The 27114-nt window shown below is 44.7% G+C and overlaps 1 protein-coding gene across 3 annotated transcripts in view; it reads left to right on the top strand.

Moving 5' to 3' along the window:
- Positions 1–23544, top strand: part of LOC147716760 (neuritin-like) — a 49677-nt gene extending 26133 nt beyond the window's left edge. For 2 of the 3 annotated variants that reach the window (XM_086923711.1, XM_086923710.1), the window contains exon 3: positions 7158–8670. In XM_086923711.1, the coding sequence (XP_086779837.1) occupies positions 7158–7419 (262 nt within the window). In that variant the 3' untranslated portion in view covers positions 7420–8670. Of the gene's footprint in view, positions 1–7157; positions 8671–19487 lie in introns of those variants that run through there. The other variant, XM_086923709.1, reaches the window with a different exon arrangement.
- Positions 23545–27114: the final 3570 nt, after the last annotated feature.

Below are 27114 nucleotides of genomic sequence, written 5' to 3'. Positions count from 1 at the left end.
ATTCAGACATGGCTATATGCAAATCAGTCTGACCCTGTGCCTCATGGGAACAGTCCAGCCCGAACTGCCAAGCCATGTCTTCCCTGGACCGGAAACAAGCTTCCGAGGACCGGTTTCTGGCATTCCAGCCGTATTCAGCCCGGCTTGCTTGAATCCAGTGGCAAAGTGAGCAAGGGACTCACGTCTGAGCATACCCTGCCACACTTATGGCGGCCAAAAGCGGTACAAAAAGGGGTGGCTCAAACGCTCCGTACATCATCCCCTTTTGTACCACTTTACATCAAAGCAGTGCTACTTGGGTGGATTAGTACAAGTACGTATAATTTTTAGTGCAAAGCCTAATCTACTAAAATAGCAAGAAAGAGCTTTGCTTACAAACAAAATAAAATAACGTATTTTGTAACCATGTGCTTGCATGCAGAAATGTTCTAATTTCTTCAAACATTCCACATATTGCAAGTGAGCTGCATTGTACAGCATATATACAATGTATTGAAGTTTTCAGAAATTGTCTTGGTTTAGGATTTTTTAATGGAAGGATATGCTTCCAACATAACTCCTATGCTAGACAGCCCACAAACACCTCCGCACCAAAGTGCCATGGTGCTAGTTTGTACACCAGTGTGGGGATAATGAGCAGGCCTTTTTTAACTCCTTGGGTGCTCATGACGAGGTCAGCTCGTCATGAGCTACGGCGCTCCGGGGCTCATGATGAGCTGAGCTCGTCATGACCGCGCCCGTTCCGTGGAACGCTCGCATGCTGGGCTGATTCCCCTGCTGTGCTGAACGTTCCATTGGAACGGGTATGCCACGACGTGCTCAGCTCGTCATGAGCACCGTAGCGCCGTAGCTCATGACGAGCTGACCTCGTCATAAGCACCGGGGCGCTATACGCGCCCCCCCGCCCCCCAGCACAGCGGGGGAAACAGCCCCGCATGGAAGGGGTTAATAGATAATGCTCTGCGCTACTCTCTAGCCCTTGCACAACTGTGCATTGTGTTAAAAACTAAATCTGCCTCTTAGAATGCATACCCCGCTTACTCAGCCGTAACCCTTGCACTCCTAAGCAGTTGGTGACAATTAACCTCTCTCTCTCTACCTCAATGTACCTTCTTCCACTCTAGCTTGGCTCTCTCTATTTCAGAATGTTCTTCATCACCTCTCTCTCTCTCTCTCTCTCAATATACCTCACTCTACTTCATCTCTCTCTAGACCATGCCTTTCTCTCTATCACTCTCTATACACACTTATACCCACACATACATATATATGTATATGTGTATATATATATGTGTATATATATATATATATATGTATGTATATATAGGTATATGTAAATGTAAATGTATTTATATAGCGCAAATCGCCCACATCGCAGGCATCTATGCGCTTGCTTAGGGAACCCGTCCTGGTATTCCCCTGTGAGATACCCCGGCAGGGTATCCACAAGGTGAAAGCCAGGCATCCCGCCGCGAGGGGCCGTTGTGGAGATTAAGCAAGCTATTGCCCAGAGTCGCAGAGTGTGAACCCGTGAGTCGAGTAGGCACCGGAGCAAGAATTATCGAGTCCGTGGAATTATTGAGCCCAACCCCCGTCGGGGCGGGGAATTGAACCCTGGTCCAGGGCCGATCTCAGCTTCCGGGTCTGCCGCCTCTAACCCCTGAGCCACACTTCTCCTTATATATATGTGTGTGTATATATATATTCACTGAAAAAAACCCATAGATTTCAGACATGTTATAGTTAGGAATTAGCATTTAAAAAACCTTAGAAATTACTGAAAAAAACATAGGTTTTAGGGGTGTTATAGTTAGTTGGACATTTCACTCGTACAAAACCATTGAAATTCCCACGTTATAGTTAGTTGTACTAACTATAACTCGCGCGCCCGCAATCCACTGCTGATGATGTCACATATTACATCATTCATGACATGGTCAGTGACATCACTGATGACATCACTGATGACATCTCAAATGACATCACTGATGACATCATCCTGGTGACAATCTGATACATCTTAACATACACTTGTATAACCTTTCAACACTCATTATAAAATATGGAGTACCATATTTGAAACCATTGACACACCAATACAAGATTCTAAAAACCCACTCAGTGATTCCTACATCTTCACACACATCTAAACACTTACCTATAGATTCACTCATACATGCTAACAAATTTCAATAGAACACTATTAAATATACTTATACACCTACATCGACATTACACACTAGCACACATCCTATTCACTTATGCAGTCATCCTACTCACTTATGCAAATAATTGATCATACTTACACCTCATCATCTATTCTTCTTTTTCTATCTCACAACTATCTTGCTGTATAGACCTCACCTCTATTTCACATATGTCTCTCAGCTTTCACTTTTTGCTCCAACCCACATTTCTCTTTCTACCCTTCACTCCTCTCTACACCATTCTCTCTTCCCAGCAACTATTTACTTGACCCGTTTTTCTATACCAGTTCTCATTTTGCTATCTGTCTACTGTGCGTCTCTGTTTTTCCTCAAGTCTTTCTGCCTAGGGCTACTTCTTTCTGAGTTTGTTTCTCTCTAACTCACTTCTTTTTCTACATTACCTCTCTCTCTACCTTACTCCTGTACTCATCTGCCTCTCTCTAAATTTCCTTCTCCCTATTGATATCTCTCTCTACCGCACTCTAAAACCTTACCTATTGCTTTGCCTCTCTATTGCTACCTACATCTTCCTCTTTTGACTACTCCCCATTTTTCTTCTGGCTACCTCAGCTTTCTCTATTTACTTTACTTCTCTCCATACTGAACATATCTTTCTACATGATCTCTAAAAGTTTCTCCCTTTACTTCATGTCTGTCTCTATAGTTATCTCTTTCATCTTGCCATGTCCCAATTCTCTTACTCAGCAGGGTCACAGGTGACTGTCTAGCCAGAGAAGTGGACACACGTGAAGAGAAGAGGGGAAAGTCAGGGGAAAGACTGGGAGACAGTTGTTATCATTTAAATAATGGAATAGTAAAAATCATTAGTGCAGCGCTTTGATTTTCAGAGTTGCAGCAATAACGCCAATAGTGAAGGGTATATATTAGTGATTACAAATATTCGGCCATTAAAGTTGCATATTTCAAGCACGATGTGCGTATGTCTTACTTTAATATTATGTACTAGTCAACTAAACATCTAACAAGTCACCCGTAATATATTTTTCCCTACAGTGGGAGTAACAAGGTGGTTAGACACTGCAGTCCAGATTAACAAAACCCTTGCGCAACACAGTGCAGCATCCAAAGTTGCGTCACTACGTTGCATGAGAGGAAGAGGGCAGGAAAGAGCAATATCTACAAAGATAAAGCACTGTCCTGCTCTCTCCCTAGTTCTGGTGCACAATCAGGCTGCTGCCAAGCGCCACACAAGTACCTTTGCACTACAGTGTTTTGCATCAAAACCATGCAGGGTTGCATGGAAACACCCATGTACAAAGAAAAACCAAAGGGGATGATGGACGGAGTGTTGAACATTGCAAGCAATCACCCCCAGTCAACTGATCTGGGTTTATAATCCATCATCATTCTTTAGCTAACTCCGCTACCCCAGTTCAAACGTGGCCATATGCAAATCAGTCTGACCCTGTGCCTCATGGGAACAGTCCAGCCCGAACTGCCAAGCCATGTCTTCCCTGGACCGTAAACAAGCATCCTGGGACCGGTTTCTGGCTAATCAGCTGTCATCAGCCAGGCTAGCTTGAATCCAGTGGCAAAGTGAGTAAGGGACCCACGTCTGTACATACCCGGCCAACTTAGGGCGAACAAAGCAAAACCAAAGGGGATGATGGACGGAGTGTTGAACATTGCAAGCACTCACCCCCAGTTAACTGATCTGGTTTAATCCACCATCATTCTTTAGCTCAGGCCGCCACCCCAGTTCAGACATGGCCATATGCAAATCAGTGTGCCCCATAGGAACAGTCCAGCCCGAACTGCCAAGCCATGTCTTCCCTGAGCCAGAAACAAGCATCCTGGGACCGGTGTCTGGCTAATCAGCCGTCATCAGCCAGGCTAGCTTGAATCCAGTGGCAAAGTGAGCAAGGGAACCCACGTCTTGCCCAGACGTGGGTACTGTAATGAGGTGATGACTCCAAGTTAAAGTTGAATAAAGATATCTTCTTTATTTTAAGAACAAAATAATAAACGTCCTAGCCACAGGTGATCCACCAGCAACTGCCTCTGGAGAACCCAGTAACCAGGGTAACAACATGATCTAAATTCTAGATTAGATCATCAAGTAAGAACACCAAACATTAAAGTGATATTACAGGTACCTTGCCACTGGATTTAAGATAGCCTGGCTGACGAGGGTTATGAACCCCGAAACCGGTCCCAGGGTGTTGTTTTTAAAACAGATAAATATAAGGCATTGTCATTTACGATACCATCAGCTTAAACTCTTGCAAATTCGTGCTATAAAAATAAAATAAAGCATTAGGAGAGAGCGTGCCTTGCCTGCAACATTAGGCAAAACAAAGCTATTTGAGAAAATAGTGCTCGGTGGCTGTAATTAACCTGCCGAGCTACAACACACTTGGGGGTGTTGCCATGGAAGGTTACAATATGAGACAAGGCGGTACTAAGGAGGGACTACTAAGCCTTTTGACCAATGAACAGCCACAGTTTACAGTGGACATTGACACAAGCCAATGAAAATGTGGGCCGTGCTTCAAGTCTCTCCCTCAATACTGCACGCCTCGCAGACCAGCGCATTCACTGCCCAGGCTCAACCTACAAACAAAGATGAATATTAAGCATAAAGGTTCTGCTTACATAATAGTTGATATAATTAACAGAATACAATTGCAAGTACTTCATCATATTAAAAAAAAAAAAGAATAGTTGAGGGGGTAGGAGAATGTTAATACAAAATAACATGTTATTATTATAAAGATGAGGGCATAGTCCATCAAACGCCCTGAGAGCCTGATGGCTGGGCATTACTGCTGCATGCATTGTTAAAGGATTATACATATTGTTGAAAGAACATTAATACACAATAACATCATGAGTCTTTTTTAAATCAAGGATTTTCTTTATTGTTATTATTTATTGGCTGCATAAAATATCTTATTTATTTCTTACAATGTATTTACATGTTTGCCTAAAGTCAAGACAATTACGGATACATGGTAGCTTGAGAATATGTAATTTCTTTACCCCACACTTTTAAACTTTAGCAGGCTACTGTGCAAAAGAAGGCTGTGTTCATGTACCAGGCAGGTGGCATCTGCGCACTTCATACAAAAATGAAGTCCTTGGGTACGCATTATAATCTTGACTTGAGGGTGGCTGCAATTTTATTACCAGTGATGATAGAAATAGTTTCATGGGGACTGTGGTAGGTTTACAGGTCAAATACATAATTGGGATCCAGAAAAATCAAAGGGAAGACAACATATATCGGGATTTATAGTAGGGTAGATGGGGTACTTATATCATTTGAGGCACTGATAAATAAAATTACATTGTAGTGCATACATTATTAACTGTGTTTATTTAGGTTCCTACTTAATATAGTGCTTTATCCTTTTTACACAAGGCCATCCCATTTAGCATAAGGAAAGTGGTCCTAGACACAGATTTCAAAAACACGGCTAGTGATGTGAGTTTTACTTTTTCACAATACACAACTAGTCAGACTGAATCTGAACATACAAACACATGGAGATGTATTATTTAATTCAACTCAAAAAAGGCAAAAAATGCAGGAAACCCAACACAACAGTATTATAGCAAATTCTACTGCAGTTTATTTACAAGTTCATAAAAAATTTCAGCAAAAAGAGAGGAAAGAAAAGGATGGTGCTCGAGTAGAGAAAAAGTGTAAGTATAGATTTACAGTGATTCAGTGCAAAAAGGGGATTATTTGTACATTGCACATATGAAGCCTACCCATTTACAATTTATATACAATATTATACAGGGGGACAGGGAAGGGCAGGTGTAGGCTTAAAAAACTACGGGGGGATCGTCGACGTTTCGACCCTGGCGCAATACGGGAAAGTCACGACCTCTGCTGCGGGTCTTCTTCAGGACGGAGGTGGGGACAGGGGGCGGGGAAGCACCAACTGAGAGTGATAAGGTGTCGCAATTCCAGATCAATTGGGCGAAACGTCGACGATCCCCCCGTTGTTTTTTAAGCCTACACCTGCCCTTCCCTGTCCCCCTGTATAATATTGTATATAAATTGTAAATGGGTAGGCTTCATATGTGCAATGTACAAATAATCCCCTTTTTGCACTGAATCACTGTAAATCTATACTTACACTTTTTCTCTACTCGAGCACCATCCTTTTCTTTCCTCTCTTTTTGCTGAAATTTTTTATGAACTTGTAAATAAACTGCAGTAGAATTTGCTATAATACTGTTGTGTTGGGTTTCCTGCATTTTTTGCCTTTTTTGAGTTGAATTAAATAATACATCTCCATGTGTTTGTATGTTCAGATTCAGTCTGACTAGTTGTGTATTGTGAAAAAGTAAAACTCACATCACTAGCCGTGTTTTTGAAATCTGTGTCTAGGACCACTTTCCTTATACATATACAGTTACCCAGGTCCTATCGATTTCTTGGGTTCACCCCATTGTTTTCAATCATCCCATTTAGCACACATTTTGAATACTCTGATCTTCCACAAACGTGAGAAAGCTCCCCTAGCTTGACTCCCCAGTGTATTGAGTTCCCTAACCTGTATATCGCCCGCGGGACGCATTGTTCCTGTTTATTCAGTGGATGGTCTCTGAACAGTGATCACTCTTCCTGCTATACCCCATGTCATTCCATAATGGACTCCCATCTGCCTCGCATCCTCACGGATTTACTTAGGTATCCTCTCTCTTTCTATACCACTCTCTCCGCATCCATACACATATTCATGCCCGCTAGCCTCATCAGTTGGACGGGGCTGGCTGGTTCACCTACAATCTAGTTGTCTCTATTTGCTATTATGAACTACAGTGCACACAATAACAGCTTAGCCGAGAGGAGGTCAGCTTCTCTTGGGACCAAAGTAGCAAAGTGGGGGTTGCAGGTATGTCTGCTTAGAATATCAATTTGTGTGAATATAGTGAATTGTAGCTAAATGCTCTCCACTTCTTCTCTTGCAGTCACTGGGAGGAGTTCCATGCATGCGGCATGGCAGCCATGTTGGATTGTCGTGTGGAGGTGCAGGCGGTTTGGGACTCCCTGCGGCGGGAATCCACACGGCTGAGCTTTGAGGGCAACATGTATGAGATGTGCGCCAGCCACACCCAGGACGGCAGACTAGACCGCATGATAGCACCACCTTCCTCCTCATCATGGCTGCCCCAGGCGGCTCTCCTCCCTTGGACCCTTGTCCTCTGTCTCTTCACCTTCAGAATCGAATGAAGAGTGCCTGAGGTGGCACATTCCAGAGTGACAGTTGGGATAAGGACTTGTATGCACTGTTTTCCTTTGCGTTTTCAAATAAAAGAATAATTGTTTAATTTTAGGTAGTGATATCAAGAAAAGGAAACCCCTGCATGGTCTTTTAAAACCTTTCCTGCATGTCTGAGTATGAAAGCTCATTGTAAAAAATGTTGACGACTTCTGTCCAATGATTTTATACAAGACATACAATTTCTTACCCATTTTCCAGTTCTTCTTTTTTCCCATGTGAACCTTCTTGTATTGTTCCTTCCACCCACTACCTGTTTGACCAACCACATGCTTCCCTATCACAGGGATCTCCGCAGTGCTTAATTTGTAAAGAAATAAGTGCCAGGGCTCTCGTCAGGAGGCCACCACAGCTTGCACCACATTTTGCCCCTTCCAGGACTGCCAAAGACACTACCTACACAACTACTAATCATCTCATTAATACAAGCGTGACAACTCAGACTATTTTAGGCTCCCAAAGCTATAAGAAGGGCTTTGGCAGCCCGCAATAGTCAGTTTTAATGTAGATTGAATTATCAATGAACTGTTGTTGCGGTCAACTATATATTAGCCAGACAGCACCACCTTTTGGCAGACTCTCATGAGCCAGTGCTCACAATTAAGTGCCGGTGCAGAGCACCGGAAACCACCTGCTCAAATTAAGCACTTGGATTTGAAATCCTCTTTTACCTTGAGTCTTTCATCGGAATCTGCAACGGGAATGTGCCTTAGATTACCAGGCCTTCTGTCCTTTGGAAGCAGCTCTTGGGGCTCGCCCCAATACCAGGCCTGCTTTCCTCTGTGACCAACCACTTCGAGGCTCTTATGTGCCAGGCATGCTCTCGCCAGATAACCAGTCTGAGCAAACCTGGAGTCCCTTTAGAGTACCTCTGGTAGTCGTCTCCTGGCACAAGAAAAACAAGACGGCGCATGCGCAGACCTCAGACACCGGGCCTTCATTTACACGTTCCTGAACACGTGAGGGGTAACAGGCAATCGCTAAAAACTTCGTTAAGTGAACTACTTCAGAACTTCCTGCAATATACTCCACAAAACTCCTCCTGTTTCTAATAATTATCTTGCAATATGTATATAAACCTCCTTCGTTAGTATAAAAAGGTTTTATAATTCTCTTTTACTGAAAAATTGTAACTTTTCTAAGTTTGTTAAAAAAAAGTTTTGTTTTTTACTTTGGCTCTATTAAAGTATTATTATTTCCAATTCATGCAGCAAGTATTTTCTGCTTCAGGTTTCGAGATATATCTCGTGGGTGACTGATGATGTCACAAGTGTGTTCGTGATGGCGTGTGGGATATTCAGAAATGTGTATCCGCAGGTTTACACTCTCATTTGAGAGCAAATTTACGAATATCAAGAGTTCACAATCCTTTACAAGAGTATTCGTGGAAAACTGCAACAGTCGCCGACTTTCAGTAGTGCTTCTGGAGAAGTTTAGAGATTTCCGAATTATGTGTATGTGAAGGGCTTTCCACGCGCACAGCTGCAGAGTGAGTATGATTGTTCAGGTGGAAATGACACCAAATTTGCAGAATTGCACTTTTTTCCTGTGGAGAAATCCTTTCCCATATCCAGCAAGTAATTGTGAGGGTGTTCCCATACCATTGCCACATCTAGGACAGGATTTACTCCTGCCCTTTATAGCAGTAAATGTCTGATCATTTCTAGGGTGAGAAGGGTTGAAAGACAGTTAGTGAATGCCCCATTACTTTCCAGTGAATGCCCACCCTGGAACATCCACTTCCCACCTCTGGAGTAGAATTTACTCATAGGTAATACTACACCACTGCAACATTAGGGATGGATAAATAGATTTACAAGTGCAAGTACCCCTTTTGTGAATTCCTCTCACTAATAAAGTAATTTGCACAAATAAACTTCAATTAAACCTGCAAATAGCTTTGGGAATCTGATCTAGAGTCTGTAGTGAACAGCTAAATGCAGGGTCTGTGGATGTTTGTGTCACTGGTGGGCTTATAGTGTCCTGAGACTGAGCCAACGTGACACAAATCTACATTGTCCAACTCCAAGACCTATCGATCTTAATGTACTTAGTGTGGAAACTGTGGGTCTGTAGTGCCACTGGACTGTGAATGTACAGTGTCCAGGTAGCATAAGGAGCTGTGATTTTATAGTGCCCACGGATACATTAATGTATGATTATGCAAATCTGAACATGGACCAAGGATTACACTAGTGATTGTGCAAATCAAATTGAAGGATGATTACTACTTGGGTGCAGCATGCTCTAAATGTCACTGATATATTATGTAAATCTGAACATGCTCTAAGTGTTACTGAAAGATGGCGAACTTTTCAAAATGCTATAAAATGGTGCAAATCTGAACAAAGTTTAAGGGGTATATTCACGAGGAGTTATCTCCAAATTAACGGCACTTTATCGCAGCCAAAGTCGTGATACATTTCCCTCCCCATTCACAAGCTGGTCTTTACAGCTCACAGCACCAGTTAACCCGCGATAGCAGCAGCAAAAAACATCGCCACAGAGGACCCCAGCAACTATCGCTAATGAGATGCAGAGTAGGCGTTTCCGTGCAAAAAGCTGCGACAACACAAGACCTTAACATTCTAAACGACCAGCCAGATCGTTGATAAGAACATAAAACACGCAATAAGGTGCGTTAGCAGCAGGAAATTAACACCTGCTCTGACCTGGTGTAAAGTCAGCCGGCAGCTTGCACCACAAAAGGGAGCCTAGCCCAGGGCGTCATCGGAAGATCAACAGATGCCATGGAGCCACACAACATGCAGCACGAACACCCAAACGGGCCACAACACCCACTGCCACCATCCCAGGACCCCAACCCCCACCCAGAACACCCCCCGGACCACCACAGAGGCAGCACAGACAAAGACAGTGGCCCCACAGGAAACGCACCAGCCTCACAGACCCAACATCTGACAATTTCACTGTCCAAAACAGGCTGAAAGGGACAACCATCCTACACATCCTGACCATCATCGCCTAACAGGCCTACAGCACCAACACAGCGGACAACCAACATCCCACCCCACACCAAATTGCTGGCTGTGCTGCACCTGTTACCCCCGGCACACCCCAACCAACAATGGCCAGAGTCGGAGGAGTCTCACAGCCAGCCATACCCAAGTCCCCCACACCTGGCCTGGACATCACCATCACCCTGGTACCCCAGTCCCCATACGTCCAACACAATGCCCAAGAACTGCTGGAGACCAAGCAAGGACCATACATCATATCCGGATGCACACACATGTCGGGGGCTATCCACAGCACACATGTCTTACCTGTGCCCCCTGGTGAAACAGTACAAAACACCACAACAGGAAGCACACGTCACACATCAATGTGCAGGCAACATCAGAACACCGTGGGTCCTTCACCAATGTTGTCTCCAAATACAAAGCCAGTGTGCATGATCCCTTCCTCCTCTGACAGCACATCAGCAACCAGCATTCCCAGGATAGCACCAAGGGAAATGCACAGCCCCTTGGCAAGTTCCAAATTAACACCCCAATCACCTCAACTCCACAACGATACAATCCACAACTCTGGCAATGCACACGTCAAAAAATCACAACCAACATGCACAACAACATGCCCACCCACCAGACACGACAGAACAACTTACAATGGTAACCTGGGCAAGCCGTGCAAATGAGCCATCAACGGCATGGCACTTCAGCCACACAATAGCCAAATGTGGGGAGAAGTGGCAACCAGGCATGTGTGAATGATGCAGTAGAACCATGATTGGGAAAGTACACAATGCTAAGAGTGGCAGCGATGTGCTGGACAGACCACAGTATCCAGAACACACCCATATCCATGGTGACATACACCTCTGGTGTATGGAGTGTAGTGGACAGTGGACGCTACGATGTCACCCCAGCCACTGGGGATCCTTGCGGAAATGTTGCCTGCTACGCCCCCGTAAGCGTGAGCAGAGTGGGATGGCCTGCAGTACGCGAGGCCAGCATAGGGGTGTGAATAAAAAGCCGTGGGCGTGGTCCTCCTCCGGAAAGTCCAATGTCTCTGCCAGGGCGATGCCTCCCACTCCACCACGAGGCTGACGCTGCCTCGTGAGCGGAGTTGCCTACGATCTTTTGTGCCTGCCGTACCCCGGGCCGCTGGTCCACAAACACGTCAGGCCCGCCCTTGTGCAGCCAAGCCAAGCCACACTGATCACCTACTGACACCGGCGTGTTTCAAGGAGGGCCCACCATGTGCCTGTGTAAGCTCCAAGCCCGAGGCCCGTGAGCCTGCCAGCTTCTCAGACCATCGCTGGCCCCCCGACGCTGGCCCACATTATTCCTTCCTCATTAACATACTCCACCGGCGTCCTCGGTGGCCCAGTAGGTCCCATATGTGAAACTGTGTCCTGGGTCCTGAATGGCAGTGACCCCAAATCCGGGCCAGGGGCCACAGCACCAGAGCCCCCGATCAGTGAGGTATAGTTCCATATGGGTATCTTGAGGCACGTGGTGCCACAAACCCTGTTGAATGCCAGCCGGCGACACATGGTGCCACAAACCCTGTTCAACGCCAGCCAGCAACACATGGTGCCACAAACCCTGATCAACACCAGCCGGTGACACTTGGATGAGTGACCAGGACTACCCTGCAGACCAGTAGGTCTCACATACAGCACCTAGTCGCGAATCACGAGTCCACACCCGTGGTCGCACGGAGACGAGTTAGAGGAAGATGCAACCCAGTCCGGACGAAAGCCGGGTCACAGTCACAAAGGTGACCAAACACGTGGTGCCACTGAACCTGAACTACGCAGGCCGGTGGGGCCACCAACCTATGCCAGAGACACTCGGTTAATTGCCCGTGCTGACCGCTACCTCCTGCCTACACTGCGGTCCAGTAGGTCATAGAGTCCTGCTTTAGCAATGGGGGAGTTCATATCAGTGTGCCGGCATCATCGCAGACTGCATCCCCTCTCAGCCCCGGTGCCAATAAGTCTGTTCCCCGACATTCATGGACACTCACTGGTCGTACATTGGTGGCGTCTGAGTTTATGGACTAGGAGCTAGTTTTCAGCCTTGTGTAGCTGATACCAAATTGGTGGTGAAAACGAGGCTTGAGCTTTCCACCCCACAATTTGCTGCTTCCGGATAAAATCAAACCTTCTGCATCATGCCCTGGAGGACACCTTCCACCGTCCCCCGCAACCCTCCGCAACATACACCTCGGACATTGATGAGGACCTGCTCAGGTAGCATGGCCCATCAGGATACACTGCAAGTCACCGTCCTGTGGCTGGGGGCCTGTGCCAGCCGCAGTGCATCCAGGGCCACTAATTCTGTGCTGGTCCGGGCCAGGACCCCTTCTTCTAAGATATTAGATGGCCCTTGAAGCTGTGGCCTTCAGCTTATCAACGCCATTTCTCTGTGGCTTGCACTGTACGCATCCTCCGGGCCCAAATGCGTCCCACCAGGGCTCACACACCAAAGGGAGTCCAGATCGGCCCGTACGTCGCATCACCGCAGGAGCAACACGCCGCCACCACTAGGACCACCTCCAACCTCCATCTGCCAGAGTCTAAACGGTGGTCCTAATAGACCTACAGAGTTGCTCAGACCTGTTCTGGATGCCATCATCAGCCTGATACCCTGCTCAGCACTCCAGGTGCCAGTGACTACAGCCTGTACCAGAAAAGGGAGCACAGGTCTGAGCCACAACTGAAGACAAACAGAAGCCATGGAGCTCCTGATCATGCAGCTCGAAGCCCCAACAGGGCCACAACACCAACCGCCACCACCCCTAGGCCCACCCTGAACCCCCCTTCCCTCCCGACCACCACAGAGGCCGCGCAGACACAGACAGTGGACCTTCAGAAAACGCACCAGCCTCACAGACTTAACACCAGAGTATGTCATTGCCCACTACAGGCTCAAAAGGACAACCATCCTCCGCATCCTGAACATCATTGCCCACCGGCTGATGGTACCAACAGAGCGGACAACCAACATCCCTCCTCAGACAAAGCTGCTGGCTGTGCTGCACCTGTTGGCCTCTGGTACCTTCCATCCAACAACTGCCAGAGTGGGAGGAGTCTCACAGCCAGCCCTATCAAAGTATCTCAAACCTGTCCTGGATGCCATCATCAGCGTGGTACCCCAGTACCTATACTTCCCCCCCCACACTGCGCAGGAACAGCTGGAGACCAAGCAAGGCTTCTACGCCATAGCTGGCTTCCCGCACGTGTTGGGGGCAATCGACTGCACACATGTCCTACTTGTGCCCCCTGCCGACACTGCACACAATTACTGCAACAGAAAGCACAAGCATTCCATCAATGTGCAGGCAATAGTGGACCACCGGAGACTCTTCACCAACGTCGTCGCCAACTACCCAAGCAGTGTGCATGATTCCTACATCTTCCGACAGTCCATCATCGACCAGAGCTTCTAGGCTGGTACCTGCAAAAATGCACTGCTCATTGGTAAGTACAAAATGAACACACCACACACCTCAAATCCACAATCATGCAATTCACAACTCTGGGAATGCACATGTCACAAAGTCACATACAACATGCCAAACAGCATGCTCACCCACCAGACACAACAGCACAACTTACTGTGAGAACCTGGGTCAGCCATGTACATAAGCCATCAACGGTATGGCACCTCAGCCACACAATAGCAGAATGTGGGGAGAGGTGGGAACCAGGCATGAGCCAAGGAGGCAAGTGACAGATGAATGAGATTGTACACAATGACAAGTGTGGCGTGGATGTGCTGGACAGACTCCAGTATGCAGACTACAGACATATCCATGTCTACATACACCACTGTTGTATGGAATCTAGTGGACAGTAGACGCAACCATGTCACCCCAGCCAGTGGGGGAGATCACAGAAATGTAGCTTGATACGTCCCCCCTGAAAGCGTGTGCCGAGTGGGCTGGTCCGTCCTACACCCGCGTAGGGGTGTGAATAAAAAGCATGGTCCTCTTACAGAATGGCCAACATCCCTGCCAGAGCGGTGCCTCTCACCTCACCACGAGGCCAAAGCCGTGAGTGGTGTTGCCTGTGATCCTGTGCGCTTGCTGCACCCCGGGCCGCTGGTCCCCGAAGCCGTCTTGCCTGCCCCTGAGCATCCAGGCATCACTGCTCACCTGCCGACACCGGCGTGTGTCAAGGAGGGTCCACCACATGCCGATGCAAGCTCCAAGCCCGACCTTGGCAGTCTCCTCAGACCATCACAGCCTCTGCGACACAGGCCTGTAGAACACATTTGGAACCGAGTCTTGATTACACTATGGCAGAGTACTAATTTTATGGCAGAGTTCATATCTGCTGATTGTCTGATCACTGATGTGGTTGTTGCCAGCACCAACCAACCCCTGAGGGGTGGCATACCCTACCCAACACCCATCCAGCACAGGCGTCACTGGACATGTGACCCTGACAATAAAAGGGGTCGGGCGCACGTGCCCGTAGCCTGTTCCACAAACTCACTCAGTGTGTCCATGTAGTCATAATGTATGCATGAGGGCCCCAGGCCATACCACATTACATTGTGCTGTGTACAGCGGGTCCAACCATGTCACTGCAGGCAGTAGGGTAGACCTGGGGCATGTAGCCGTGTCATACCTCGGTGTGAGCATAAGCGGAGTGGACAGGCGTACAACAGTACAGTGTAGGGTGTGGCTCTTACACATGTAAATCTGGGTGTGGTTAAGTTTAGGCCTTGCCAAGGAAGTGACTAATGCGTGTGTCTCTGTTGTAGTGTCTGCACCACCCGTCCCGCAATGAACAATGTTGCTATGTGGCATGCCCCCGGAGTGCGTGCTCGGCCGAAGGGGTACATGAGGGAGGTCAAGGATCACACATGCCAACTGTTGTGTGTGTCGCCATTAGCGCAGCATGCACCAAATGTCTACCCTCAACCGCATGGCGAGTTCAGCCAGGCAGGTACTCTACATCTGTGTCAGCCCTGTCCGTACAATGGGCCTACACTCACGTGGCCAGCCATCTTCAGCACACATCATCACTGATCACTGTGTAGTAGTCAGGCTTGTGGAAATGCGCCGACAGGCATGACAATGGTGTGCCATAGGGGTGCAAGTGATGCAACCCCTCTGCGCACACTAGTGACTATGTTCGAGGGAGGGAGGAGCAGCAGTCAGGCGACTTAATACACATTGATGATGCTCATTTGCAACAAGCAGTTCATGTCATACAGGAATCACTAAGTCACACATATCACACACCAATGAACCAGAGAGCCTGCCAACACACATGCAGTACGTAGTCTTGACTCATGTCTCTCTGCACTGTCACAGGTGACAACGGATATGCACTCTGCTCTTGGATGATGACACCCCTCCGAGCCCCGAACACACAGGCCCAGAGGCAGTACAATTTGCTCCACAAATGCAGCAGGGGCAACGCAGTGCGCACATTTGGTTTGTTGAAATCACGTTTCAGGTGCCCAGATGTCACAGGTGGAAGGCACCTGTACAGCCCAGACATCGTGTGCAAGATGATCGTTAAATGTTGTGTGTTGCACAACATATGTGTAAGCAGCAATGCCACATGGATACGAGTGACAGATGCACCGGAAGATGATGATGAAAATGAGGCAGGTGGACACACCCCACTACAGCTGCAGCAGGAATAGCCTGTAAGAACCCCATCATTGACAATTTCTTCTCATGTTGACGTCACATTGTGACGGTCCTTAGCAATCATGGGATAGTACGATGAATGACCACAGGCACATCAAAGAAATGCATTCCAAGACACATTCCCTGCATGCATGTCACTCATCTGTACATGCACTTCACTCAGAAAGGTGTGGGTGCGACATGTAGTGCTCGCAATTTTGGAATTTGTTAATGGATGGTGAGTGTGTCACCTCGGTGCAGTGAGGCTGTTTAGTGTGTCACGTATTCAAACTGTCAGTTCTGTGTGTCACAGTTGGTATTGTATCCCACTCCTCTGCGTTTCACATGTGTCCCGATTCATTCCATTTTGGCTTTCATTTGTGTCCTCCAAGTGACAACAGGGCTTCTTTTGGGCTCTGATATGTGCCGCCATGATGCAGTGATGCACCCTGTGACTCAAGTCCCACGACATGGGCAACATGTACGTAAGGGGGAGTCACTGCCCCTACATTAGTCCATGCTTTCATTATAGTTTGATCATGGACAGGGCACGTCTCTGTGTAGGGGGTGTTAATTGTCCCTCTGCAATGTGAAGAGGAGATACGGTTTCACAGTGTGTCCCTTGTATGTTTCCGCATTGGCCCCGGTTGCATACAGAATGCATGCCAATGTACATTGTGGCTGTTTCTGAGGAGATGCCTATCTGATGCGGGACAATGGTTATTTGCTCTATGTCACAGCTGTGGTGTTGTGCTCATACGTTGTCATCTCACCGTCTTTTTTACTCTGCTTTAATGGAGCATTTTCCCGCATGACGCATGGGAATTGCAGGCCTGTTGCTGGTTATCGCTGATGTTTGTATCAAGATTGGCCTCATCGCTACTATTTTCGCTTTGGTGTTTCGCGTTTTTTCGCCGTGGCGTTGGTTTTAACGTGGACATTTGACGCGTTATCGTGAGCCTATCGCATGTACTGTCATGTTGTGAATATACTGTTAACACAGTGTTGTTTTTCTGTGATAGACTGCGATGTGCAATGTTGCGTTATGCTTATTTTGCACTGATTATCCCCCGAAATCTTTACTTGTGGAAGAAGGTGATGGTTTGGGAAGGAGGTGGGATAGGCTTCCACTACTGGGCAATACTCCATTTCTGCTCAACCTAATTTGTTATAAGGGTAGTTTTATCTAGGAAAATGAGTGGGACATAACTGTAAAAGAAAGCTGGACCCCGCATCCCAACTGGCCATGACGTGAGAGGAGCACAGATGAAGCTGGAAAGAGAGAGTGGGTGATACCAACTCGTTATCACTCCTCCTCTAGGTTCACCCTCTTACCTTGACACCGATTCTGCAACAAAGATGGACAGGACATCTCTGACTCAAGTGCATGAAATATTTTAATTTTTCTTAGCCACTTCATTTTTCCCTTTTTAATGCTGATCTTTCAGCCATATACTGTTATGGAAATTTCAGGTTGACCTCAGCTTTATTTCATGGCAGGTTTCCCAGCCTGGGAGACCCTACCAGCTCCTTATGAGATGCCTCAGTGAAAGCACAGGGGACACACACTATGCTCCCTCTGAAACCCCTCATGGTTCACTGGCGGTGCTTCTGCAGCCTCTTTGGACCCTAGCTTGTGTGTCTGGTTACACGGTGTGTCCACTCCTAGGAGAGAGGCTACATACCATGCAGCACATGGGCAACCCCGTACCAGCCCGAAGTGAGTGACCACAGAAGGTGATCTCCTGCCTGCAACCTAAAGGTGTTGTGCCAAGCTCCTGTGACTAGGAAAACCCGCACACCAGGGTTACTGAAGGTCCTTGTAAAGGTAAGCTTCCTCAATGAACGTGATGTTTAAAATTACACATCAGTAAAATAACTATGCCTGACAAAAAGGTGATTAATGACCAATCTCCAATCAATTCACATTCTAAGGAGGTTTCTGGAAGACTTCAGATAAAAGTTACGTTACCCACTGCTGTTTCCAAACATTAACCTACCATTTACAAGAAATGTAATTAATTTATTAAAATGCCATAGTCAAAGGTAAAAAATACATGTAGTTACAATGTTACAGCTGTCACAAGTGAATATCTGTATGAAAGTCACATAAGACTTGTTTGGTGTTCCGAACCCATGAAGCATGAAAGAAAAGGGGTATCCCTTCAAAATGCAGCGTTAGATTATGGAACCAATTTCAGATAAGGTCCTCTCTGGCATTGCTGCAGCTTTCTGATGAACTACGTAATTTATTTTAGACTAATATGTACACATCAGTAGATACTGACTGACTGCCCTAACCCACTAACCCCCCATAATCCAAGTTCCATTTACCCAACTGCCAGCGGATGAGCACAGCTCAAGTTAAAAGGGAAGAATGGGCGCACTACGTATTTTATGTCTATCTTCGAAGTTGTATGGTGCTCCCGGGTATCACTCTCCGTTACAAGTGTAGTTGATAGTAATGTGGTTGCACCCCCATGCATTTGGGGTGTGTCCCCCGGGCTCCTTTAAATCCTCGTGAAGTAGAGGTTCAATAAGTTCATAACAAATTTTGGTAGTTAGGTTTCACATTTTATTTCTCATTTCTCACTGGTCATTTCATTCATAAACCAATGTTTTCATTTTCATTATTGTACTGAACATTTCATCTCTCCCAATGCATTTCGGCACATCACATGCCTTCTTCCAGGGGATATTTCTACAAAAACAAAATAACGCAACATTTACCGTTTGTTTCATGGGACTATACACAATACATGTTAAAATGAACCATGTCTTACCCTGGGACTTCCTCTAACTGTCTGAACTCCAAAACAGTCATAACGAAATAATCTGAAAACAATCTTACATACGTAACACAGTGTTCTCCTGTCGAGTATCTATGTGAAGTGTGAAAATAACAGCGCGTATAAAGCACTGACGAGCGTTGCCTAGCAACGATAGCCCTACATAGTTAGATCTTCCGGATACGGAACACCAAACACTTCCGGGTTAGGAGAACGGTCGAAGGAGAGACAAACATTTCACGGTAAGCCCGCATTCTCGAGTGTAAGCCAGCGCAGCTTGTAGAGTATTCTAGGAACTCTAGGGTTTAAACTTGTGCAGTTTAGTTCTTAGAACTCGTTCAGCGAATTTAGGTAACTAAAGAGCTTTATTGTTTAATCAGCGCGCATCACGTTTTAACATTCAGTTTATACACACTTCACATAGATACTCGACAGGAGAACACTGTGTTACGTATGTAAGATTGTTTTCAGATTATTTCGTTATGACTGTTTTGGAGTTCAGACAGTTAGAGGAAGCCCCAGGGTAAGACATGGTTCATTTTAACATGTATTGTGTATAGTCCCATGAAACAAACGGTAAATGTTGCGTTATTTTGTTTTTGTAGAAATATCCCCTGGAAGAAGGCATGTGATGTGCCGAAATGCATTGGGAGAGATGAAATGTTCAGTACAATAATGAAAATGAAAACAATGGTTTGTGAATGAAATGACCAGTGAGAAATGAGAAATAAAATGTGAAACCTAACTACCAAAATTTGTTATGAACTTATTGAACCTCTACTTCACGAGGATTTAAAGGAGCCCGGGGGACACACCCCAAATGCATGGGGGTGCAACCACATTACTATCAACTACACTTGTAACGGAGAGTGACACCCCGGAGCACCATACAACTTCGAAGATAGACATAAAATACGTAGTGCGCCCATTCTTCCCTTTTGATTATACGAACTATCTGATTCACCAAGGGCAGCACACCCTACAGGAGGCATAACAACAAAATGCAACACGAAGAAATTCTAGGTATGACTGATAACAGAGCTGAAACATTCACATATAAAGATGACAAAGCTTCCAGGATTTATGCTCTTATTAACGAAGAAGCAACAGACATAGCCACGAACCGTACAAAGGAACAAAATATAAGACAACTACTTTATCTGTCAAAAAAAGAAATAAATCAACGCCTGCACGCGAGTACTATGATCAAATACCACAGGGCCCAGAGGATACCGAGAGGCTTGAGGATTCCACTTAAACCCTCATTGTGTAAAAATGTTCAAAAATTCAAGGATAGATGGTATGCAATTTTAAATAAATGTTCATTAGATCTGATCTTATTGATAATCGAAGAACTTTCAAGTATTTTGGAAGAACTGGCCAGAGATATCAGTATAGTAAAATCAGAACTGCAAAACAGCTACACACCGGAAGAATTAACAAAAATTCTTGAAGATATCAACATCCAGTTAACTAAACATTCAACTGAAGTAAGTGAATGCAAGACAAGGAAACTGAGAAGGGACACCATCGACTATAAGATGGGAGAAGTTTATACGTGGGCGGATATCTACGCCAAGAGGCGCCAAAATAAACCGTATACAGCCAATACCGACACGTCTTCCTCGGAAGGAGAAACCACTAACCAACAGAGAAGAGGGAACCGTTACCAACCACAGAGGACAGAAACAACATTGGGTACAGTACAGAGTCAGACAGAAACAGCTTAAACTTCTACAGATCCTTTTTTAGAGGCAGGCCAAGACAGACAAGAAGACCCAGGAGGGCAAAAAGAAAAAACAAAAGAACCTCCACAAACACGGATGGTAACGGCCAAGAAAGACAAACCCAAGACAGTGGAATAGAAGAGAATCTAGTAATAAATATCTCGGATTTTCAGTTGAGTCAAATTCAGATTCAAACATTACAAAAGGGAACATCATTTGTCCCAATGTCTAACACGAATAAACTTGAGATCGATATCTCTTTCTTTAAACTAATGAGAAAACTACGCTTACATCATTTTTTCAATAATGTAGTTCAAACAACCACGGAGGCAACAGAGGATCAATTAAGAGGACTAAGACCAACCAGTACATATATGGCTCCAACATCTCATAAAACACTTGATACATTTGAAACATTGGTAAGAAATGACATCAACAAAATGAATTGCCAACGAGTATCTAAACATAAAAACTTCACTCAGAAACAAATGAGCATTCTCAAAACCATAGCCTCTAATCCTGATATAACAAGCACTAAAGCAGACAAAGGAGGAGCAATTGTAATCATGAATATCACATATTACAACAGCCAAGCAATCCTCCACCTCTCGGACCAAGATACATATCTCAAACTAGATGGAGACCCAACCACACAATTCAAAGCAATCATTGATACTGTTCTTTCAAACTCATTACAACAGGGAATCATCAATCAGAAAACGAAGAAATATCTCACACAGGAACACCCCAGAAGTCCAAAATTCTTTTTGGTACCAAAAATACATAAAAATCAGCAAACTCCTCCGTGCAGACCTATAGTCTCCACAGTAGGCAGTATACATGATCCAGTTGGAAGATTTTTGGATAAATATTTACAACCTAGTGTGACATCAACTCAGACATACATCAAAGACACCACAGATTTTTTATTGAAGTTACAAAGTCTTGAGTTAACAAACATCGAAGACATACTATTATGTAGCATTGATGTCACAGCTTTGTACACATCAATACCCCATTCAAAAGGAATTGAAGCAATTGAATATTGTTTATTGAAAACAGAGCTAGATGAGAGTTTCAAAGTATTTCTGATGCAACTAATAGAATTCACGCTATTTCATAGCTATTTCACATGGAATGATCAATGGTATCAACAAAAGACAGGCCCCTCAATGGGAAATTCGGCAGCCCCGGCGTATGCCAATATTTTCATGAGCAGATTTGAAGAAGAGAACATATTGAACAATGAAATTTGGAAAAACCATATCAAGATATTTTTAAGGTTCATCGATTATATCTTTCTGCTCTGGGAAGGTCCAAAAAACATCTTGGAAACACAACTGAAACAATTGAATAACATAGATCCCCGCATTCAATTCACTTACGAAATACAGGAGTGAATATCATTTCTGGATGTGAGAGTTACAAAAACATCAACTGGAATACAGACTGATCTATTTAGAAAAAGCACAGATAGAAACAATACATTACACTATTCGAGCTTCCATCCCCAACCGTTGAAAGAACATTTACCATACAGTCAATTATTGCGAGCCAAAAGAATAGTCTCTGATTCAAACAGATTGGAGCAACAGTCTAAAGACATGATACTGAGGTTCAAAAAACGAGGGTATCCTGATCATATCCTCCAACAGGCGCAAGAACGAGTTAAATCAAAAACCAGAACAGAACTAATGACGAAAACACAACCAAAGGTCAAAGATTCAATTACAGTAGTTTCTAAATATTCTACAGCCAGCAAGAAATATAAAACCATCATTAAGAGACATTGGGAAATTCTGAGAATTGAACAGGACTTTCAACACATTTTCGATGAGGATCCCGTCTTCGCTTATACCAGAGCCAAGAACTTAGGTGAAAGATTGAAACAATCACAGATCGTTCCAATGGTACATAAGGGGACATTACCCTGTTGGAATTGCAATCACTGCAATAGTGTAATTAAAGGTACAGTCATAAATCATCCCATGAAGGGCAACAAAATTCACATAAGAGCAACAGCTACGTGTGATACCGCCAGCGTAGTGTATATGCTCAAATGTCCATGCGGAAAGACATATGTGGGTCAAACGGAGCGTAAAATAAAAACGAGACTGAATGAGCACAAATCGAATATCAGGACCAAGCAGACCAAATCAACAGTAGCTCAACATTTCGTGGAAATGAACCATAACATCAGCCAACTTAGATTCTGTGTTCTAGAAAATGTACACCGAAGGGAAGGTCAAGACCATAAAAAGAGACTATTGCAAAGAGAAAACTATTGGATTTCCTTATTAACCAGCATGACCCCACACGGCCTTAATGACCGTATGGAATTTACTTGCTATCTGTAAAGAACGATTGTTTGTTCCTTTAATGCGCTAAGTGACTATGTAATTGTAATAAGAACCGTTTCGTATTCACATACATGTATATCATGGTTGAAACACTACATCACACCCCTTTACTACGTTTAGGATTTTCTTACTTACTCGGTAAATTATACACTTTTCTACACGACTCGTGTTTACTCCGTCATTTTGAGATTTGGTAATTTATTGTTTAGTCATACTCGCATTCAGCTCACAATTTATTTTCATCACACATCATGAAAATAACAGCGCGTATAAACCACTGACGAGCGTTGCCTAGCAACGATAGCCCTATATAGTTAGATCTTCCGGATACGGAACACCAAACACTTCCGGGTTAGGAGAACGGTCGTGGGAGAGACAAACATTTCACGGTAAGCCCGCATTCTCGAGTGTAAGCCAGCGCAGCTTGAAGAGTATTCTAGGAACTCTAGGGTTTAAACTTGTGCAGTTTAGTTCTTAGAACTCGTTCAGCGAATTTAGGTAACTAAAGAGCTTTATTGTTTAATCAACGCGCATCACGTTTTAACATTCAGTTTATACACACTTCACATAGATATTCGACAGGAGAACACTGTGTTACGTATGTAAGATTGTTTTCAGATTATTTCGTTATGACTGTTTTGGAGTTCAGACAGTTAGAGGAAGCCCCAGGGTAAGACATGGTTCATTTTAACATGTATTGTGTATAGTCCCATGAAACAAACGGTAAATGTTGCGTTATTTTGTTTTTTGTAGAAATATCCCCTGGAAGAAGGCATGTGATGTGCCGAAATGCATTGGGAGAGATGAAATGTTCAGTACAATAATGAAAATGAAAACATTGGTTTATGAATGAAATGACCAGTGAGAAATGAGAAATAAAATGTGAAACCTAACTACCAAAATTTGTTATGAACTTATTGAACCTCTACTTCACGAGGATTTAAAGGAGCCCGGGGGACACACCCCAAATGCATGGGGGTGCAACCACATTACTCACAGCTCAAGTTATTCATGGCAATAAACCAGCGAAAGCCTCAAGCTCACTAACCACCAATGCTTGTCTCCACTCTGTAAAGATGGGCGTGGGCCACTGACATCCTCAGTTCACTCCTTGCTGAGCTACTCGGTCCCTCAATACAGCCAGGATCAGTCCTTTGTGCTTTGAAGCATGTCATACTAACTCCACTGTTAAAGAAACAATTTCCCTCAGAACTAAGCTGACGGGAAGCAGAAAGAATTTGGCCAAGGTCTATGTGCTACTACCTGAGGTCATGGTATGCCAGTTGTGCTTAATGTGGGTGGCTACAGTGCTACTGGTAGGGCCAAAGTTATTGATACATACTACGCTGTCTAAAATCTCATCCCATTGTCTTTCAGTCACAGGAGGGTTCTTCAAAGTTGGTCCCCAAGGGCCAGATCCATGCTAAATTTTTAGCATAGCCCCATTTAGATATGTGTAGTTATTTTAAAAATATGACATGGATCCAACCCTCCAGGATCGACTTTGGGGAAGCCAGAGTCAGAGGAATACGCCCTTGGTGCATTTGAGTTGGTGGGCCATTATTCTTTAAATGTATCCAACCCACAAGTGAGCTATTGACAGCTGTGACAGGCGTCATTGCCCTGGAAGCTGGCTGCAGGAGCCAGATGTGGCAGCAATGTCTGCCTACTACTACTGCTACTAAATCAGAAGGAAAGCGTTCTCACACGAAGTATTCATCCCACCCAAACAGCCCGAAGTAAGGCGTGTCCGCACAGGGAGCGGATGAAGATAGTTTAGTGCAACCATCCTGTCCACACAGCATCCCCAGCAGCACCAGGACCAAACTCCAGACACCACCTACAACCCTCCACATTACACGTGCCTACACAAGGTTATGAATCTTTGTCACACGACCTCCATATTTGAACCAACAAGACAAAAACTGAAAACTTAGAGAAAGATCGCAAAGAAGAAGTTACATAAAGAATGAAGAGAGAATACCAAGAATAGGATCTTCGGAAAAGACCAAGAGATAGGCGTATGAGGAACATACAATTACATGCATTTGGGGTGTGTCCCCCGGGCTCCTTTAAATCCTCGTGAAGTAGAGGTTCAATAAGTTCATAACAAATTTTGGTAGTTAGGTTTCACATTTTATTTCTCATTTCTCACTGGTCATTTTATTCATAAACCAATGTTTTCATTTTCATTATTGTACTGAACATTTCATCTCTCCCAATGCATTTCGGCACATCACATGCCTTCTTCCAGGGGATATTTCTACAAAAAACAAAATAACGCAACATTTACCGTTTGTTTCATGGGACTATACACAATACATGTTAAAATGAACCATGTCTTACCCTGGGGCTTCCTCTAACTGTCTGAACTCCAAAACAGTCATAACGAAATAATCTGAAAACAATCTTAAATACGTAACAAAGTGTTCTCCTGTCGAGTATACGTAGTGCGCCCATTCTTCTAAGTTTGTTAAAAAAAGTTTTGTTTTTTACTTTGGCTCTATTAAAGTATTATTATTTCCAATTCATGCAGCAAGTATTTTCTGCTTCAGGTTTCGAGATATATCTCGTGGGTGACTGATGATGTCACAAGTGTGTTCGTGATGGCGTGTGGGATATTCAGAAATGTGTATCCGCAGGTTTACACTCTCACTTGAGAGCAAATTTATGAATATCAGGAGGGCACAATCCTTTACAAGAGTATTCGTGGAAAACTGCAACAGTCGCCGACTTTCAGTAGTGCTTCTGGAGAAGTTTAGAGATTTCCGAATTATGTGTATGTGAAGGGCTTTCCACGCGCACAGCTGCAGAGTGAGTATGATTGTTCAGGTGGAAATGACACCAAATTTGCAGAATTGCACTTTTTTCCTGTGGAGAAATCCTTTCCCATATCCAGCAAGTAATTGTGAGGGTGTTCCCATACCATTGCCACATCTAGGACAGGATTTACTCCTGCCCTTTATAGCAGTAAATGTCTGATCATTTCCAGGCTGAGAAGGGTTGAAAGATAGTTAGTGAATGCCCCATTACTTCCCAGTGAATGCCCACCCTGGAACATCCACTTCCTACCTCTGGAGTAGAATTTACTCATAGGTAATACTACACCACTGACACATTAGGGATGGATAAATAGATTTACAAGTGCAAGTACCCCTTTTGTGAACTCCTCTCACTCCTAAAGTAATTTGCACAAATAAACTTCAATTAAACCTGCAAATAGCTTTGGGAATCTGATCTAGAGTCTGTAGTGAACAGCTAAATGCAGGGTCTGTGGATGTTTGTGTCACTGGTGGGCTTATAGTGTCCTGAGACTGAGCCAACGTGACACAAATCTACATTGTCCAACTCCAAGACCTATCGATCTTAATGTACTTAGTGTGGAAACTGTGGGTCTGTAGTGCCACTGGACTGTGAATGTACAGTGTCCAGGTAGCATAAGGAGCTGTGATTTTATAGTGCCCACGGATACATTAATGTATGATTATGCAAATCTGAACATGCACCAAGGATTACACTAGTGATTGTGCAAATCAAATTGAAGGATGATTACTACTTGGGTGCAGCATGCTCTAAATGTCACTGATATATTATGTAAATCTGAACATGCTCTAAGTGTTACTGAAAGATGGCGAACTTTTCAAAATGCTATAAAATGGTGCAAATCTGAACAAAGTTTAAGGGGTATATTCACGAGGAGTTATCTCCGAATTAACGGCACTTTATCGCAGCCAAAGTCGTGATACATTTCCCTCTCCATTCACAAGCTGGTCTTTACAGCTCACAGCACCAGTTAACCCGCGATAGCAGCAGCAAAAAACATCGCCACAGAGGACCCCAGCAACTATCGCTAATGAGATGCAGAGTAGGCGTTTCCGTGCAAAAAGCTGCGACAACACAAGACCTTAACATTCTAAACGACCAGCCAGATCGTTGATAAGAACATAAAACACGCAATAAGGTGCGTTAGCAGCAGGAAATTAACACCTGCTCTGACCTGGTGTAAAGTCAGCCGGCAGCTTGCACCACAAAAGGGAGCCTAGCCCAGGGCGTCATCGGAAGATCAACAGATGCCATGGAGCCACACAACATGCAGCACGAACACCCAAACGGGCCACAACACCCACTGCCACCATCCCAGGACC

The sequence above is a fragment of the Lissotriton vulgaris genome, chromosome 5 (genome assembly GCF_964263255.1).
Source record: "Lissotriton vulgaris chromosome 5, aLisVul1.2, whole genome shotgun sequence".
Lineage (NCBI taxonomy): Eukaryota > Metazoa > Chordata > Amphibia > Caudata > Salamandridae > Lissotriton > Lissotriton vulgaris.
This window is presented reverse-complemented; position numbering and strand designations above follow the sequence as displayed.